An 18,597-nucleotide genomic window follows, 5' to 3' on the forward strand; every position below is an offset into this window, starting at 1 on the left:
ATATATTTTAGTAATAATACATTATTGTTTCCATTTTTTTCAATTATTTAAAGTATGCCTTTTGGTTGTTTTTGTTATTGTTTTGTTTTGTTTTCTATTTGACTCCAGAGTCAATATCAGAATCAAAACTATAGTTGACCCTTGAACAACACAGGTTTGAACTGTACGTACAGGTCCACTTACACATGGATTGTTTTCAGTAAACATATTGAATTTTTTAGGAGATTTGCAACAGTTTTAAAAAGTTCACAGATGTACCATGTAGCCTTAAAATAGTGAAAAAATTTAAGGAAAATTTATGTCGGCCAGGCGTGGTGGCTCACGCCTGTAATCCCAGCACTTTGGGAGGCCAAGGCAGGTGAATCACGAGGTCAGGAGATTGAGACCATCCTGGCTAACACAGTGAAATCCTGTTTCTACTGAAAATACAAAAAATTAGCCGGGCGTGGTGGTGGGCACCTGTAGTCCCAGCTACTTGGGAGGCTGAGGCAGGAGAATGGCGTGAACCCGGGAGGCGAAGCTGGCAGTGAGCCAAGATCGCGCCACTGCACTCCAGCCTGGGAGATAGAGTGAGACTCCCATCTCAAAAAAAAAGAAAAGTTGTGTCACGAATGTATAAAATATATGTAGTTACTAGTCTATTTTAACATTTACTACTCTAAATTCTATATGAATCTATTATAAAAAGTTAAGATTTATGAAAACTTACACACACAAACATTTACAGACCATACACGGCGCCATTCACAGTGGAGAGGAATGTTAAGCAAATGTAAAGATGCAGTATGAAATCATAACTGCATAAAACCAACTGTGGTACACACTGTACTACGGTAATAATTTTGTGGCCATCTCCTGTTGCTATACAGGTGAGCTCAAGTGTTGTCTCTCTGTGTGAGCAGTTCCTCTCTCCAGTAAATTGCAAATCACAGTAAAAAGTGATCCCTCACACTTCTCGCGTCTTTTTCATTGTGTTTAGTGCAATACCATAAACCTTGAATAGCACCATGGGTCCCATACGAAGTGCCACTAGTGATGCTGGAAGTGCTCCCAGAAAGCAAACGAAAGTCACGACATTACTAAGAAAAGTTGAATTGCTTGATATGTACCATAGCTTGAAGTCTGCAGCTGCAGCTGCTCACCCTTTCAAATACACAATTCATCTTGTAAACAGATGGCATAAACTTACGGTATTGATAAACACAGTATGGTACTGTAAATGCATTTTCCTTATGATTTTCTCAATAACATTTTCTTTTCTCTGGCTTATTTTATTGTAAGAATACAATAAATAATGCATAAAACATACAAAATATGTGTTAATCAGCTCTTTATGTTATCACAAGGCTTCTGGTCAACAGGAAGCTAGTAGAGGTTAAGTTTTGGGGAAGAGAAAAGTTAGACACAGATTTTCAACCGCACAGGGGTCAGCATTTGTACCTCCCCGTTGTTCAAGGGTCACCTGTATTTGTGACTTTACAAAGCTCATGCTGCACTGGTAAGAGAGGGGAAGAGTGACACGTGCCATCTCCATTTTACGGAGAACATATGGAGGTACGAGCCACTCCAGTTGGCTGCTTTTCAGAAGGCATACAGAGCTATAGAATGAAAAGGAGTGATTTTTTAAACGCCGTATGCTTCATCCAAATAGTGGAAGTCAGACAAATAGGGATCTCATCCCAACCCTGCCATTCATGAGCTGTGTAACCACATGCAAATTCTCTAAACCTTCGTGTCCTCCCAGTGTGGGCTGTATTAAATGAGATGTGCAGAAAGCATGGCACTTAGTAGGTATGCAGAAACCTCAAGCTGCTACCACCATCATGATGACAGGATGATGATGCTTCCAGAGCACACAATAGGCCCTAGGAAGAGTGCAAAGGAAAAAGAAGACATAATTTGTGCCCTCATGGAACTTCTGGTTTAGTTGAAGAATGCAAACCAGGCAGCCCTGCTAGAAAACCATTTCCATGACAAAACCCAGGATTCAGCCAGTCCCATTCGGCTTTCCCAGCTCTCTAGGGCAGACTTGTTTGGAAAGAAGCAGAGCATCTTTTCCACAGGTCCTTTACATTGTCCATCATGGTTTTTGTGTCAGGGTGGCACTTTGCGGAGAAAATCTGGCCCTTTAAGGAGACAGCCTGGACTATGGACCCCAAAGGCCGAGTGGGTGGTCCTGTGGTACTAACAGTCCATTTGGCACGTGTACATTCTGGTGGGTTGCTTTCACGATAAAAAAAAAATGTCCATTTTGTATTCCTATGTTGAATTCGTGGAGTGTCTGCCTAACTCTCAGCCCCATTCCTTCACTCCTTTCGTCCAGATCTGCTGATGGTCTCGAACTTCACACTGTTCCCTCCATTTTCTGACATGCTGGAATTACAGGGATAAGCCACTGTGCCTGGCCTTAAGATTTTCTCTTGAAAGTCCAGAGTCTCAATGAGTCTGTCTTCACTGGGCCAAATGACCCTCGCTTCCCAAGACTTCCTCCAGGCCTCCTCTTAGCAGCCTCTTTCTTTTGAAACCCATGACATGGATGCACAGGGTCCTCTCCCAATTCTTTGGTCAGTTAGGCACCTAGCTCAGTCTTGCTCCTCAAGTAGGCCTCTGCAGATGTCGTCAGTGGATCAAGCCCCGGTTTCATTCACACCTCCTCATCCCCAGTGGCCTCTGTCTTTACTCTGCTGAATGAGACGCTGATCTCCCCTCTATAAGGCTGAGAACACCCAACTTCCCCCCATCCCCCAGCCCATCCTGACGGAGACTCCTCCGCCCTCTTCTCCACACTTCTCTCCCAAATATCAATTCTTCGGCTTCATCTGCATCCAGTCGTAGAATGGATTCCAGAGACAACCGTTTCATCACTCTGGAAACCTCGTCCCTCTGAGCTTCCATCATAACCATATCACCAGTCCTCGGTCCTAAATAAACCCTTTGCCCATTTGCTCTCATCCACTCCTAAGCCGCTGAGCACCGGAGGAAAAGAAACCCAAATCCCTACTAACTTGGTCCACTGCAAACTGGTGCTAGCTAACCTCAGCCGAACCCTAAAGCCTGCGTGCTGTCCTCATGTAGGCTGTCTCGTACTCTTTTCCATGTTCCTGAAGCTCCCAATACAATGTCTATCATCCCCCTCTTAGGAGAAGACATCAACACCTAATATTCTTAAGGCTTAAGTCAGCTGTCATAAACTCTCCTTAACACTTTCTCTTTTCCTCAAAATGTATCTTCTTTCAAAGGAAAGGGTATTCTTCCTGTTTTCCACCCGACCCTTTGTTCTTGATGGCACACTCTCCTGCCTGCCAAAACTTGGACCCACTAACTGTTTACTTTCTCTGGCCCTTTCCCACTGACCATAAATATGTTCAGATATTCTTTTTTTTTTTTTTTTTCTTGAGACGGAGTCTCGCTCTGTTGCCCAGACTGGAGGGCAGTGGCGCCATCTCGGCTCACTGCAAGCTCTGCTTCCCGGGTTCATGCCATTCTCCTGCCTCAGCCTCCCGAGTAGCTGGGACTACAGGTGCCCACCACCATGCCCAGCTAATTTTTCTGTATTTTTAGTAGAGACGGGATTTCACTGTGTTAGCCAGGATGGTCTCAATCTGCTGACCTCATGATCCGCCTGCCTCAGCCTCCCAAACCGCTGGGATTACAGGCATGAGCCATTGCGCCTGGCCATTCAGATTTTCTTTATCCTAAAAATCCTTAATGTCTACTCCCTTTTCTCTCTAAGTATCTGATGTTTCCTTTCCTCTTCTAACAAACCTTTCAGAAGAAAGTTCTGCGTTGTGTGTTTATATTCAGTAAGTCTTTGCAATGTGCTCTTAGCATTCTCTTAAATTTGGGTGTTTCCAAAAATCTCTCTTTTCTCCATTCTCATTCTAGTAAAGCACACCTCTGACTCTATTTTAAGGTCTTCCATGGATCTCCAACATCATTAAATAAAATCCCTATCTTCAAGGCCCTACATACCTGGGTCCCAACCTACTTCTCCAGCCTCATTTTCCATCACTCCCTTACATTCACACCATCCAGCAAAAAAAAAATAAAAATAAAATAAAGCTTTGGTATCCCCCAAGTATGCCCTGCTCATTTCTGGTCCCTTCTTTCCAACTCTCCCATCTGTTTGCTCTTGACATTCCCAGGTTTTACAACATGTCCCACCCATCTCAAATCTCTACCAATGAAAATTCTGTCGTTATCTCAATGCCCATTCAAGCGGTATTGTCTCCAGAGCCTTTCGTCATTCATCATTCATCCAGAAATGCTCTCTCCCACCTTTGAGCTGTATCAAGCAGTCATTTTGTCACATTCCCTTGGATTGACAGTGACGTATACATACATGAATATGAATCTTAGTTTAACCAAGACTGTCGAGTTTATATTCATCCTCTCGGGGTTATCATGAAGACCAGCTCTCTTCACTCTCAAACATAGACAAATTTGAATACTAAATTATATGGTCACCTTTTCTCTATATAGAATTCACCCCTTGCAAACTAGATTGCAAATTCCCTAAATACCTAGAACAAGAATGTATACAATAAGCCCTGTTTGTTGAATGGATAATAAATAAATAAACAAAATGAGTAAAGAAAGGTAGAGCCTCAATGTGATTTGTCATCAGGTTAACCTGAACCAATCTTTTCCTTTTTTACTGACTCATTCTCATACATATAAAATAAGGATGTTTCTGATTTATTTCCAGGAAGATTGCAAGAGTTATTTTAAGGTTTTCAGGAGGAAAAACACTGTAAATCTAGGGTAACGTTTTATTATAATTTTCCAAATGTCTCACCAGTCTCTAAAAACTAACTTATCAGATAGCATATGGAGAGATTTAGATATCTATTAGCAGTTCTATTTTAAGTAAGAAGGTAGGTAAGTACTTACTTAATTATACTAGGTAAATATTAACATGTTTTGGGCATTTTTCTATATTTTTGATATTCTTAAGCCATCTAACAAGCGAAAGGCATAAAACAATTTTTACTTTAACTTTTCTATTTATTCAGTATCTGGCAAATGGAAATTACCATTCCTTGTATTAACGTACCTTTAAATTAGACTACAAAAGGAAAATAAAAGTAGTTATAGGCAATCGAGCTGTCCTGGCTCGAAAAATAACCCAAACAAGCCAGTAAATCTTAATCAAATTGAATTTTCACAACTAAAGCTTAATATATAAACAAGCAAAATACACCATTAGGAAGACATACCTTGCAATCAACATATGGTCCTGAATGTAGGCTAAAAATTGAGGGTGATCTTTTCTGGCAATGTATAAACACTCTCCATGCAGACAAAGAATCTTCAGGCAATTGAGCATATTAAAAAGAATGTCTGGCTCTTCAAACTTAGCCATTTCCTATACAAAAAACCACATGGTTACTAAGTTATCCAAAACAGTAATGCTACCAAGCCAAGTATTCAAAGACATCAGAAAATATACCTGGAAAATGGTATATATTAGTCTCAATGTTACTGGAAGCTGTTGGTAGCAAAATTTTCTTTCAGTATCATTCTTTACTGCTGTGAAGAAATAATTACACAAAAATTAGGCTAACTCTTCATTTCTCCCATCATTCATCAATTTATCAAGATCATAAAAACCAACAGAAGTAACAAATTGACATAGAATATATGCAACATTGTTTCAGCAATGTTTTTATTTGCTCTCCAAATTAGCATATATCCCTGCTATGATACTAGTGCAGAAAATCTTCTGAATTGAGAATTCTCAGTTTCCATTTTCCACCATGCAGTCCCTCATGAATTCAGATGTCTTTGGCTCCCTGGAGCTACCCCTACCCAGAGACACCTGCATACATGATGGACTGCACAGTGCTGCTAGTTCTGTTAGTTCTGCTGCTCCCTGAAGGGACTTGGAACCTGGCTAGCTATGCCTTCCTAATTGGAAGGGAGATATGCAGGTATGAGAGGTGTTCGGCCAGGCGCGGTGGCTCATGCCTGTAATCCCAGCACTTTGGGAGGCCAAGGCAGGTGGATCACTTGAGGTCAGGAGTTCAAGACCAGCCTGGCCAATATGGTGAAACCCGTTCTACTAAAAATAGAAAAATTAGCCCGGTGTGGTGGTGGGCACCTGTAATCACAGCTACTTGAGGGCCGAGGCACGAGAATCACTTGAACCCACGAGGGTGGAGGTTGCAGTGAGCTAATACCGTGCCACTGCACTCCAGCCTGGGCGATAGAGCAAGACTCAGTCTCAAAAAAAGAGAGAGATAGAGAGTTGTTCAAGTTGCACTACCAATTAAAGGGGTTTATCCCATGGATTCTCACAAAAAGAGGTGCATTTTGAAACAGCTGAACATATTCAGATGAGAACAACTACTCATTATTTTCACCCTCTCGTGAGGATCTCTAAAACTTTTGCCCCCATACTGGGGGCAGCAATATATTATACGTGAGGCATGCTAGAGAAAAGAATTCACAAGTTAACCAGATGCAGAAACTAATGCAGAATGTGTTAAAATCACCATCACACGTTTTGGCAATCCCTAGGATCAGAGGCAATGGCAGTCAAATTCTCTTAGTCTAGATACTGAAAAGTCCATTGGGAATCTCTCGCCTGAATGTATTTTAAATGCTTGTCATAAGTACTTGACTATTTTGTTTGATGTGAACATTTTCAGTACATTTTTGGTGCTGGACATATCTGACCGCTATAGGAAATAGGGGCCAGGCCTCAAGATGGGAAAAAGGGAAACACACTAGAAGGGAGGGGAAGCCTCTGAACACATGTCGACAGAGCACCCCTGAATTCTAGGACAGGAGAGCTCCAGATCACCACCTGAAGGCCCGCAGAGCAGAAGCAGGAGGCAGGCTCTGAACAGCAGGGAACCCTGGTCTTGGAAGAAAGAGAAGAGGGGCTCTCCTGAGGAGACAATTTATAACTGCATCCTGCAAGAGAGCAGAGAGCCTGACCAGGAAAAGAGGCTAAAGCTGCTACAGGAGCCTGGAGGAGCATGCAGGGGAGAACAAAGCATGTGTTTTAATAAGTGGACTGTATAACAATTCAGCAAGGAAAAGAAAAACATTTAAAAATAAATTGCTAGCCAAGTGCAGTGGCTCACACCTGTAATCCTAGCACTTTGGGAGGCTGAGGTGGGTGGATCACTTGAGGTCAGGAGTTCGAGACCAGCCTGAACAACATGACAAAACCCGTCTCAAAAAAAAAAAATTAGCTGGACATGGTGGCGGGCGCCTGTAGTCCCAGCTACTCAGGAAGCTGAGACATGAGAATTGCTTGAACCTGGGAGGTGGACGTTGCAGTGAGCCGAGATCACATCACTGCACTCCAGCCTGGGCAACAGAGTAAGACCCTGTCTCAAAAAAAAAAAGAAAAGAAAAAAGAAACTGCTTAGTTTCAACCACTGTTCCAATACAATATTACATAGAAATAAAAGCAGCAGTGAATTGATCTGTGTGCAAGCTTAGGTTTAAAAAATGTATTTGCATAGAAAGAGGACAGGCTATTGGATCATGTGTGAAGTCCTAGCTTCCCTTAGGTATGAATGCTTGAAAGAAACATAACTGTAGGCCTGGGTCCTGGCTGCTGCAGCACCTAAAACAAGTTAATTAATCCTAAACTAAACTAGAAGACCTGAGTTCTAGTCCCAACTCTGCCATTAATTAGTTGTTTCCAATTCCCAGGTCCCCATCCCAGGGATACCCAGACTTGGAGCTGGGGAGTGGAGCTTCTGTTTGTGTTTCTGCTTCTCAGTGACTCCAATGTTCCGTTACAGCTCTGGAATCATGGGAAATAGGAAGTACAAATTGTGAATGAATAGTAGGAGTGACATGACCAGGGGCAAGTCATTTAACCCATCTGGGATTTATTTTCCTCATCTGCCAAGTGCAAAGCCTAAATAAACTGGATCAGCAGATTGTAAACTTCTTTTCTGCAGAATATTTTGTTTACAGAAAATCTTAGAATTCTAACACATGGCTGGGTGCTGTGGCTCACGCTGTAATCCCAGCACTTTGGGAGGCTGAGACGGGTGGATCGCTTGAGCCTAGGAGTTTGAGAACAGCCTGAGCAACATGGCGAAACCCCATCTCTACAAAAAGTTTTAAAAAATTAGCTGGGCATGGTGGAGCATGTCTGTGGTCCCAACTACTCGGGAGGCTGAGGTGGGAGGACTGCTTGAGCCCGGGAGGCCAAGGCTGGAGTGAGCCGTGATCACGCTCTCCTGCACTCCAGCCTGAATGACAGAGCAAGACTCCATCTCAAAAAAAAAAAAAAAAAAAAAAACTCCAACATACGAAAAAGAGCAAGTCGTCGGAGTAATCTGGCAGAAGCAAGGTGGGGAGCCTGCTGGGTCTTTATATTTTGCCCTCCTCTTTCCCCCAGGGGTTGCCCCAATTGAGGATGTTCCAAAAGAAATCACACTGAGCCTTTACAGCTCCAAGAAATGCACACTGAAAACCAGAGAACCAGACAATCTCAGGTATTCCTTCAAATTCTAAGGTTTACGACATGAAATAGTGTGAGCTGAGATATTCATACACAATTCACTGTTCATATGATCCATGGAGAAGCAGTTAGTTCTGACCAAAGATTTTGTAGGGTTACTTTTGTCTGAATAAGACACCTCCACAGTTGCATTGAACCCCAGAAAACAGTCCCCTAATAATATCTGCTGCTCATTGAAGGAATGATGCCAAGCCCATGCCTCCCGATACTGGAGTGGGCTTCCAGGAGCAAGCTTTTTTTTTTTGAGCAGAGTTTCACTCTTATTGCCCAGGTTAGAGCACAATGGCGCGATCTCGGCTCACTGCAACCTCCGCCTCCCCAGTTCAAGTGATTCTCCTGCCTCAGTCTCCAAAGCAGCTGGGATTGCAGGCATGAGCCACCACGCTTGGCTAATTTTGTATTTTTAGTAGACACAGGGTTTCTCCATGTTGGTCAGGTTGGTCTTGAGCTCCCGACCTCAGGTGATCCACCTGCCTCAGCCTCCCAAAATACTGGGATTACAGGCGTGAGCCACTGTGCCCAAACAGGAGCAAGCTATTCCAACTCTTTCGGATCATGGATGCAGGAAGATTGAAAAGCTGCCCAGATCTGCCCCAGGTCTCATATAGATCCCCAGAGTGCCACCATCCAGAGCTAGAAATCAGGCTTTCCCAGAGGCACGTGGGGTCACATCCTGAAATCCCTAAATGCCGTCATGTGAAAGGAGCTAGAGTACGATTCCTGAGCATGTCTGCCATCTCGCTTGCCCCCATTGCGTCCACCCAAGAACCTTGAGACAAATGAGAAAGAAGCCACTCCCCAGACCCAGCTAAGAGCCAACAAAGTAGCCTCCAAGCTCAACCTGCACAGCCCAACCGCCAGAGCCCCATTCTTCTATCCAAAAACAGTCTGCTTTGGCCAGATGCCCTGAGTGGCTGTCAAGATTGTCAGCGCCTAGCCTTGGTCCACAGAGAACAGCATGCATTGTAAGTAGGGAGGCGATGAGTTTTTATTGAAAACTGGCACCTACTGCCAGAAAGATGCTCAGGGAACTGGGTTCTATGGGAACTGTAATGGATCTGCTCACTTTATAATCTGCTGGGAAATGTTCCTCTGCACAAGTCTATACTAAGGAAACCACGTCTGAATTTGCCCAAGTCGATATTAAACCAAGAACCCAGTGATTTGAACATCAGGCCCTGTGCACACAGTACACTCCCCAGCAGTCAGAGCACACCTACCAGCACGTTCCACAGGCTCCGTGCGATTGCCTGGGTTCTCCCCATGCTTGCTTGAAGGATTCTCCTCCTCCTCCCCTTCAGGGCCTATGATAAACTCTGGTCTGGAAGAAAGGAGGCTATCCTCAAGGCTGTCTGTGGGCTCCTGAAATAAACAGGACAGGCAGCCAGGTAAGCAGCCCTGGAGGGGTGTCAGGAACAGTTTGCTCAGCTCAGCTCAGCAAAGCTGGACTGCACACCTGCTGTGTCCTGGGCCCCATGCTGCTGAGGCCAGAGGCCAAGGCACCACACCGCAAAAGACCTCGAGCTTATTGCCAGAACAGTGAAAAGAAAGCTCTATCCGCTACTGCTGAAACATTTTCTTTCACTTCAAATATATATAGAAGATCAAAAACATCATTAAATCTTCCTAGGCCTGCTTTCTCACCTCAAGTCACTCCCAGCCATGTGCATGTTATTCAATAACAGGACTTAATTAGGAAGGAATAATAAGAGGTTCACAGAGCTATATTAAGATGCAAATGACTGGGCACCGTGGCTCACGCCTATAATCCCAGCACTTTGGGAGGCCGAGGTGGGCGGATCACAAGGTCAGGAGTTCGAGTCCAGGCTGACCAACATGGTGAAACCCCGTCTCTACTAAAAATACAGAAATTAGCCGGGCATGGTGGCACACACCTGTAATCCCAGCTACTAGGGAGGCTGAGGCAGGAGAATCGCTCGAACCTAGGAGGTGGAGGTTGCAGTGAGCTGAGATCGCACCACTGCACATCAGCCTGGGCGACAGAGCAAGACTCCATCTCAAAAAACAAGATGCAAATACTGGCCAGGTGCACTGGTTCATGCCTGGAATCCCAGTGCTTTGGGAGGCTGAGGCAGGAGGATTGCTTGAGGGCAGGATTTGAGACCAGCCTGGGCAACACAGTGAGACCTCATCTCTAAAAGAATGTTTTAAATTATCCAAGCATGGTGGCATGCCTGTGCCCAGTTACCCAGGAGGCTGAGGTGGGAGGATCCCTTAAACTCAGGAGTTCAAGGCTGTAGCTATTCATGATCCCACCACTGCACTCCTAGGTGACAGGGCAAGACCTTATCTCTAAAAATAATAATAATAATAATAATAAATAAATAAATAAATAAATAAATTTAAAAAGATTTAAAGACACAAATACTGCTTGTCCAGGGTAGTCAAAGTTTTAGCAGCGAGAAACTGCTATAACATGTGAGTTACAGACAGCAAGGTATGGCAACCCAAGTGTCTGTCAACAGCTAGCTGGAGAAACAATTTAAAAATGCATACATTTGGCCAGGTGTGGTGGCTCACACCTGTAATCCCAGCACTTTGGGAGGCCGAGGAGGGTGAGCGCAGGAGTTCAAGATCAACTGGGCAACATGGCAAAACCCCGTCTCCACAAAAAATAATTTAAAAATTAGCCAGGCATGGTAGTGGGTGCCTGTAGTCCCAGCTGCTTGGGGGGCTGAGGTGGGAGAATCACCTGAGCCTAGGAGGCAAAGGTTGCAGTGAGCATGACTGAGCCACTGCACTCCAGCCTAGGAGACAGAGTGAGATACTCTCTCAAAAAAAAAAAAAAAAAAACTACAGTATTCATTGTCACTTAAACTTTGTAATATAACTTTTGATTGGCTTTAATGCGACCCCCAGAGCAAATGCCAGAGAAAAGGCAAGTAGGCAAGACAAAAAAACCTTTATTTACAAACCAAATGTGAGGGAGGGGCGAGGTTCACCAGCCTCCGGCGGTGGAGGCCGACGAAGTCGCGGCGGTGGAGGCCGACGAAGTCGCTCCGGCGTTCTTGGGCGAGGTTCCCAGGTCCGCACAGGAGCAGGGGCCAAGGAAGCTCGCTCCGGCGCCCTCAGGCGAGGTTCCCGGGTCCCACGCAGGAGGAGGGGCTGAGGAAGTTCGCTCCAGCGCTCTCAGAGGAGGTTCCCGGGTCCCGGGTACCAGGAGGGGCCCAGGAAGTTCGCTCCTGCGTTCTCGGACGAGGTTCCCGGGTCCCGCGTAGACGAGGAGGGGCCGAGGAAGCTCGCTCCGCGCGCTCTCAGACGAGGTTCCCGGGTCCCGAGTAGACGAGGAGGGGCCCAGGAAGTTCGCACCGCGCGCCCGTCGGGAGCGGCTTTTATGTCCTGGGCCCGGGAGTGGGAGGGCAGTGGGTGGGACATAGGCGGGTCGGGGGCGGGGTGGTAGGCGTGGCTAGACGGGTTCCGGTTCCTCTCGTCGGAGGTCGGGTTGCGCCTGCGCAGTCGACCCGTGTCTTTCCCGGGCGCAGGAAACTTGACAATGAAGAACCCGGAACTCCGCCATCTGCCTCCCTTTGTCCAAACAACTTTGTGATAAAAGTTCTTTCAAGAATACTAGTAATGCATGAAACCATATGAATGGAGGCACTACAACCCTCACTCAAGCCACTTAATAGAATTCTGTATACTGTGGCTCCAGTTTGTATCCCTTTCCAAGAGCCCGAGTTGGCAGAAGCAATGGGAAAAGTTTCTTTTAACATAGTCTCACGTATAACCCAGCATGGAGTCTGAAATGATGCTAGAGGAAGACTCCATTACATCAGCTACTGCAGTCTTTAATGATATTATACATGGGTCATCTTGTTTCTTCAACTGCTTACCACCAGCCGGCTTTCTTCTTTGGGAGCTAGTCTCTCCAGGAGTTCACAAGCAAGCTGATAGCAGAGGATACTAGACTGACATAAGTTGCACTCGATTGCTTTTTCGTCCTTCTGGCAGGTGTGGGATCCCCCCCAGGGGGCTTGGAAGACATTGTTTATAATAGAAATAATATCCTTTGATAAGCTGTGCTCTAAACCCATCGTGATTCCATCATCTTGTAACTCCATCTGAAAGACATCGAAAAAAGGACACACACACACACACACACACACACACACAGGAAAAAAAAAAAAAAGAAGAAGAAGAAGGAGTTTGATCCATTTGTCCAATATTCCATTGGCACACTACTTGGGGATAATTTTCACTAACTGACAGCAATATTGAATTGTTTAAAGACAATATAGGCTTCAAGACCACGAATATACATTGCTGTCCATGGGTTTTTCTAGAAGGAATATAAACACAAGACGAAGCAATCAGAATTATTTTAAAAATCACATAGGACATTTAAAAGAGAGCTGTTGTTGTTTTTGGCTCATCGGTTTGTGAGATTTTACACATTTGAAAAATGCTCCTCCTCACCTAGAGTCCAGATCTTGGTTTCTAAATACCATGAGCTGCTAAAAGGAACCAGGGCTCCTTGGAGAAATGGCTGAATTCCAGGGCTGGGGCTAGGAAAATATAAGATGAGCCCGGAACATCTTGTCGCACCAGAAATTAAGGAAGAGTTCATGGAATGATGTGGACGTGCCAAAAGAACACAGGAGCCAGCTTGAAAAGATTCCCACTGGCCAATTGTGGAACACAAGCATCAAGATACAGAATCACAGTGACAGATTATAACCCACCAAATAACATAAAAATCCATGGGCACTGCGGGAGTAAGTAGATAAATAAATAAATACATAAATGGGAAAGAAGGAGAAACTATTCCATCAGTAGAGTACCAGCGAATACATTTAGAAGAAATGATGGAATTGGAAAATTATCACTTGACTGTCATGATAGTAATAATTGATGAATCATCCATTGATGCTAAAACTAGTAGATGAAAGTCTGATAAATAAATAGGAAATCCATAAGGTATTTACAAATGACTTATTAGCTACAAAAGGGAAAATAGTGACTTTATCACAGAAAAATCTGACAGATTTTGGTCACTTGGTTAAGGTGACTGACGTTATCATCGCAGTAATGGGACATTATTATATCTTACGCCTGCTGACATGATGCATTACAAAGGATGTAACATCACATCTGTGGTCTTCCTACCAAAAAATGCATGACCCAAATTAATTCATAAGGAAGCATCAGGCAAACTCAAATCGAGGGAGAGTCCACAAAATAACCAGACTATACTCTTCAAAAATGTCAAGGCCCCATAAGTATAGATACCCATGAGGTACCCACAAAAATTAAAAAAAAATTTTTTTTAAAAAGTCAAGGATGTGAAAGATAAAGATGGAGGAGCTGTCCTAGATTAAAGAAGACAAAGGAAACAGTACATATAATTGCAATGAGTGCTTCTAGATTGTTCCTTAATCAAAGCCAGGCTTTCTTCTCTTGCTATAAAGATATTACTATTATTATATCAATTTTTAACAATAATTTCTGTAAGTTATATAGTAGTACTACAACACTATTAATTTCCTGATTTTGATAACTGTACTATGTTTATGTAAGAGAATGTCCTTAGTTTTTAGAAAATACACTCTGAAGTGTTCAGAGATAAAAGGACATCATGTCTGCAATTTAGTCTCAAACAATCTATCAAAAACTTAATGCATACACATGCAGAGAAAGAGAGAGAAGCAGATGTGGTAAATGTTCACATCTGGAGAATTGCAGGGAGGAGTATTTGGAAATTCTTTATAGTATTCTTGTAACTTTTCTGCAAATCTGAAATTGTTTCCAAATAAAAGGTTAAAAAGAAATGTTCTCATCAAAACCTTTTTAACTTCTCTTTTAAAATTAACTTTAAAAATCAATGTATAAAATATATTAAAATTAGCTTCATCACTATAGAGTTGTACCTTGCCCCTCCCAACATAGTATCATACTTTTTGTTCCTGCAATTTATTTAACAGAATCAATTCTAATGACGCTAGGGTGTTTCTAAAATTCAATCCATTCTCATATGTCAACATCACTGCAGATATTCACATAAGTGGTTTTCAGACTCTCTGGGAAATCCCCAAAGGAGTTTGCAAAAGGTCTTGGGTGATGCTGCATCATTTCGGTTAAGTGTGGAGATGCCCAACACATGGAAAGAACTGCTGTACAACGCTTTCTCTCATTCTTCACCTCTGAACTAAAGGAAGCTCATGCTTCAGCTACCTGCTTCAGGAGAAGATCAAACATGAGGATGAAACAATTTAGATTCATTTCATCATCTTCACAATCAAAGTCAATAGTCCTTCCTCCTGGGTGTCCAAAATTCTTGAAAGGGCTACGAAACGGACTACGCATAGGACTCCGAAACGGACTCTGGAAAGGACTATGAAATGGACTGAGCATATTGTGCTGAACTCGTCGACCAGGATCAGAGGCAACACTCACCTACAAGAAAGAATGGCAACACAGAAATGAACTCACAGAAGCTCAAATGGCTGTGTAAAATATTTGGGGACTCTATGGAAGGTATTTCCAACTGTCACACTTATTTCCTTCCTTAACCGATGGCATTAGTACCTCCAAATACTAAGGAGTCTCTCAATATATAAAAACAAAAAATAAAACCACTCAAACTTCCTAGTTGTCAGGAAGTGACATCAACATGCTGAAGAATGAAGGCATCTGCCATTACATTTTTCAACTCATCAAACGTGTCCATTTAGACCAGATTGTTTGAGTATACTGAAAACTGTACCCTGGAAAATGAGAATTTACAAAAGTAAAATATTGCAAGATAATGTTTAGAATCAGAAGCACAGAATCTCAGATTGACACGATTGGTTAAAAGATGGTCTCTGGGGATTACAAGTATTAAACTATTATGGGTCAACAATATATGACAAACCTTTTATACTGGTTATTCTCCATTTGTCCACTCAACCCCCACTCAGAACTTCACTACCTCCTTGGCCCTACTCTATGCCCAAGAAGTCGTGGACTGAGTCTCCTCTGGCTCCTTTGCTGCCTAGCTTCCAGCTGGGTTAAGTCAATGGTTTTTATTCTTTGGACTTTTTTTGTCATTGTTTTGTTTTGGGACAGAGTCTTGCTCTCTTGCCCAGGCTGGAGTGCAGTGGCATGATCATGGCTCACTGCAGGCTCGACCTCCCAGGCTCAAGCGATCCTCCCACCTCAGCCTCCCAAGTAGCTGGGACTACAGGCATGCACCACCAGGTCCAGCTAATTTTTTGAAAATTTTTTTGTAGAGACAAGGTCTCATTATGTGGCCCAGGCTGGTCTCTAACTCCTGGACTCAAGCAGTCCTCCCACTTCAGCTCCCGAAGTGCTGGGATTAGAGGCATAAGTCACCAAACCTGGCTGGGTTCAGTGAATGGGAGGCACCAGCAGAAGTCCTGAAAGCTGGAGGAGAGAGAGGCAGAAGTATTTCCCCTTCTCCCTGCCCACTTGGGTGCTACATCTCTGGGAGCATCTCTAGCACTCCATAACTTCTCCAACCAGCCCTTTCTTAGAGTTCAGCTCCTGTTTGGTACTCTAGGAACTCTCTCCCTTGTTCCTTCAGCCCTGGGGGTGTAAGGACTTTCTCCTGGACTGTTCCTGGACTCTGAGTGCCTTGTCCACCCGTACTGCTCCTTTAGCTCCTTTAAGCTTTCCCATAACACTATAGGAAGAATCTCCATTAAAGTCTGTCATTTAAACTATGTGGGATAAATTCTGAATCGGGACCCTGACTAACACATCTGTACATCACTCTCAAATCATATTTCCCTCTCTTTTTTTTCTTTTTCAATTTTTATTTTAGAATCAGGGGACACATGTGCAGGTTTGTTACAAAGTTATATTGAGTGATGCTGAGGTTTGGGATATGATTGAACCTATCACCTGGGATATTTTTCTGTCTTAAAAACCTTTGTGGTCACCACAAAGCTCTTCAAACACCCTTTTTAAGGTAAAGAGGAAGATTACCCCATTAAGAATCAGAATACCCAAGCATTCATGGTGTTATCTGTAGGAAATCACTTCACTTCACTGAACATCAGGTTAGGCAGTTGTAAAATGAAGATAATGAGTTCTTCCCTGGCTGCCTCACACAACCCTGTGATATTGTTTATTGTGAACACATTGCACAGAATAAAGTGCCACACAAAGGAATGTCATCTTAAAGGTTACGGAAGAAAGAAATAAAGTATAGATGGTTGGCAGCTGGCTCCTATCAGGCAGATGACAAAATAAGTAATGATATTCTTTTTTTTTTTTTTGAGACGGAGTCTCGCTCTGTCGCCCAGGCTGGAGTGCAGTGGCCAGATCTCAGCTCACTGCAAGCTCCGCCTCCCGGGTTTACGCCATTCTCCTGCCTCAGCCTCCTGAGTAGCTGGGACTACAGGCGCCCGCCACCACGCCCGGCTAGTTTTTTGTATTTTTTAGTAGAGACGTGGTTTCACTGTGTTAGCCAGGATGGTCTCGATCTCCTGATCTCATGATCCGCCCGTCTCGGCCTCCCAAAGTGCTGGGATTACAGGCTTGAGCCACTGCGCCTGGCAGTAATGATATTCTTTAAAACGATGAATACAAACCCATAATCATGTTCCATTTTTTAATCCCTAGATATCAGGTGGAATGGCTGGAGGCCTGTGGCATACAGTGGGGGAAATTTTGTAGAGAGGCTTGACAAGGAAAGAGTGGTGAATATTTTCTGCCTACCATCCAATAAGAGTCAGCCTTTCTACAGCTGCTCACGGCCTGAGAACAGCAGCACATCAGCAGAGACTCGATCAGGCCTCCATAGAAAAATAATCAAAGCTGTCCAGCAGTTTGTATACACTTTAGACCAGACTATGTTGACTTTTCTCATCTACAGTGACGCAAAGGGGTCAAGAAAGTGGGCTCAGTTGGTTCACAGTGACAGCATCCCTCACGTTCACCACTAGCTGATCGTATCTTCCCAAAAGACAAGGAAAAAAAATCATCCAAACTCCTGCCAAACTCCTCACCCCCAAAGTGAAGCACTGATCTGCCTAGGAGCTGGTAAAAAATTCTTATTCAGCAGGAGACTCATAAAAATGGAATGTTACCAAAAAGTTACTCTTTTTCATCAAGGGAGAGAGCTAAAATTCAAAGCAATTAAAAAGAAAATGAAAACTCAATAACTTACTGATTATATACTATACCAAACAAATGTGACTATTTAATGCACTTAAAAGATGAACACAGCGAGATGGGAGGAAAACACATTTTTGGTTTCTTATGACAGTACTTTCAGGCTTAGGATAACTGACAAGGGTTTTCAAAATTTTTAAAAGTAAGACAAGAACAAATGTGGCAATAATTACCCTTCGAGATGCAAGGTTCCCCGCCAGTTCACTGACTCTTGATTTTCTTTGATTTGCCAGCTCTTTGACCGAATTAACTCCATCAGAAAACATACTTATTAGGAGTTGAAGTGGAACCATGATATCTAACTCCGATAATACCTAGGGGAAAAAAAGGCATATATCCCCCAAAAAACACATGTAAATTTTAAAACTCAAAAAAGCTACATTTAGCCTTCTTTTTCCAAAGCAAATCATTGAACATGAGGATATTTAGCCTTGCATGTATTCTATCAACACAGTCATCCTCCAATTTTCATACTAAGAAAATCAAAGTTATCACTGAACTTTCTCCTTTCCTCACCCCCAGCATCCAATAGGTCACCATGTTCTTTCTACTAACACTTCTCAGTTTCTCTTGACGCTGTCCCCTACTCTCCATACCCACCGCTAGTGCCTCAGGTCCCCACCTTTCTCCTGGACTAGCACTGCTTCTCCAGTCCATCCCCACTCTGATCTCAATGACCCATCCCATCTTGCTGTCTGGTACAACTTGGTGTCAGTCTGGGCCCAAATCAAGTCACCTTCTCTGTCATTAATTTTCTGGAAAAAAAATGCCTTCTTCCTTCAGACAGAATTAATCCATCCCTGTTCTCTGCTTTCTTAACCTTTATGTATACCTTTATTAGAGCAATTATTACTTTTTCTTCTGTTTAATTATCTAATCCTATCCCTCCCACTGAGAGCTGCTTAAAGAAAGGAAGTATGCAGAAAGGACTCTTTCTGGTCCCATTTTTATTCCAGTGC

At 43.4% G+C, this 18,597-nt stretch overlaps 1 protein-coding gene across 3 annotated transcripts in view; it reads right to left on the reverse strand.

The window, feature by feature from the left end:
* UNC79 (unc-79 homolog, NALCN channel complex subunit) overlaps positions 1-18,597 on the reverse strand; it is a 287,744-nt gene that overhangs the window by 116,360 nt on the left and 152,787 nt on the right. For all 3 annotated transcript variants that reach the window (XM_033191506.1, XM_033191504.1, XM_033191507.1), the window contains 6 exons: positions 17,812-17,952; positions 14,690-14,911; positions 12,352-12,579; positions 9,718-9,859; positions 5,453-5,532; positions 5,220-5,368 (listed from right to left, as the gene is read on the reverse strand). In XM_033191506.1, the coding sequence (XP_033047397.1) occupies positions 5,220-5,368; positions 5,453-5,532; positions 9,718-9,859; positions 12,352-12,579; positions 14,690-14,911; positions 17,812-17,952 (962 nt within the window). The remainder of the gene's footprint in view (positions 1-5,219; positions 5,369-5,452; positions 5,533-9,717; positions 9,860-12,351; positions 12,580-14,689; positions 14,912-17,811; positions 17,953-18,597) is intronic.

Source organism: Trachypithecus francoisi, unplaced genomic scaffold (genome assembly GCF_009764315.1).
Source record: "Trachypithecus francoisi isolate TF-2019V2 unplaced genomic scaffold, Tfra_2.0 Lachesis_group3, whole genome shotgun sequence".
Classification (NCBI taxonomy): Eukaryota; Metazoa; Chordata; class Mammalia; order Primates; family Cercopithecidae; genus Trachypithecus; species Trachypithecus francoisi.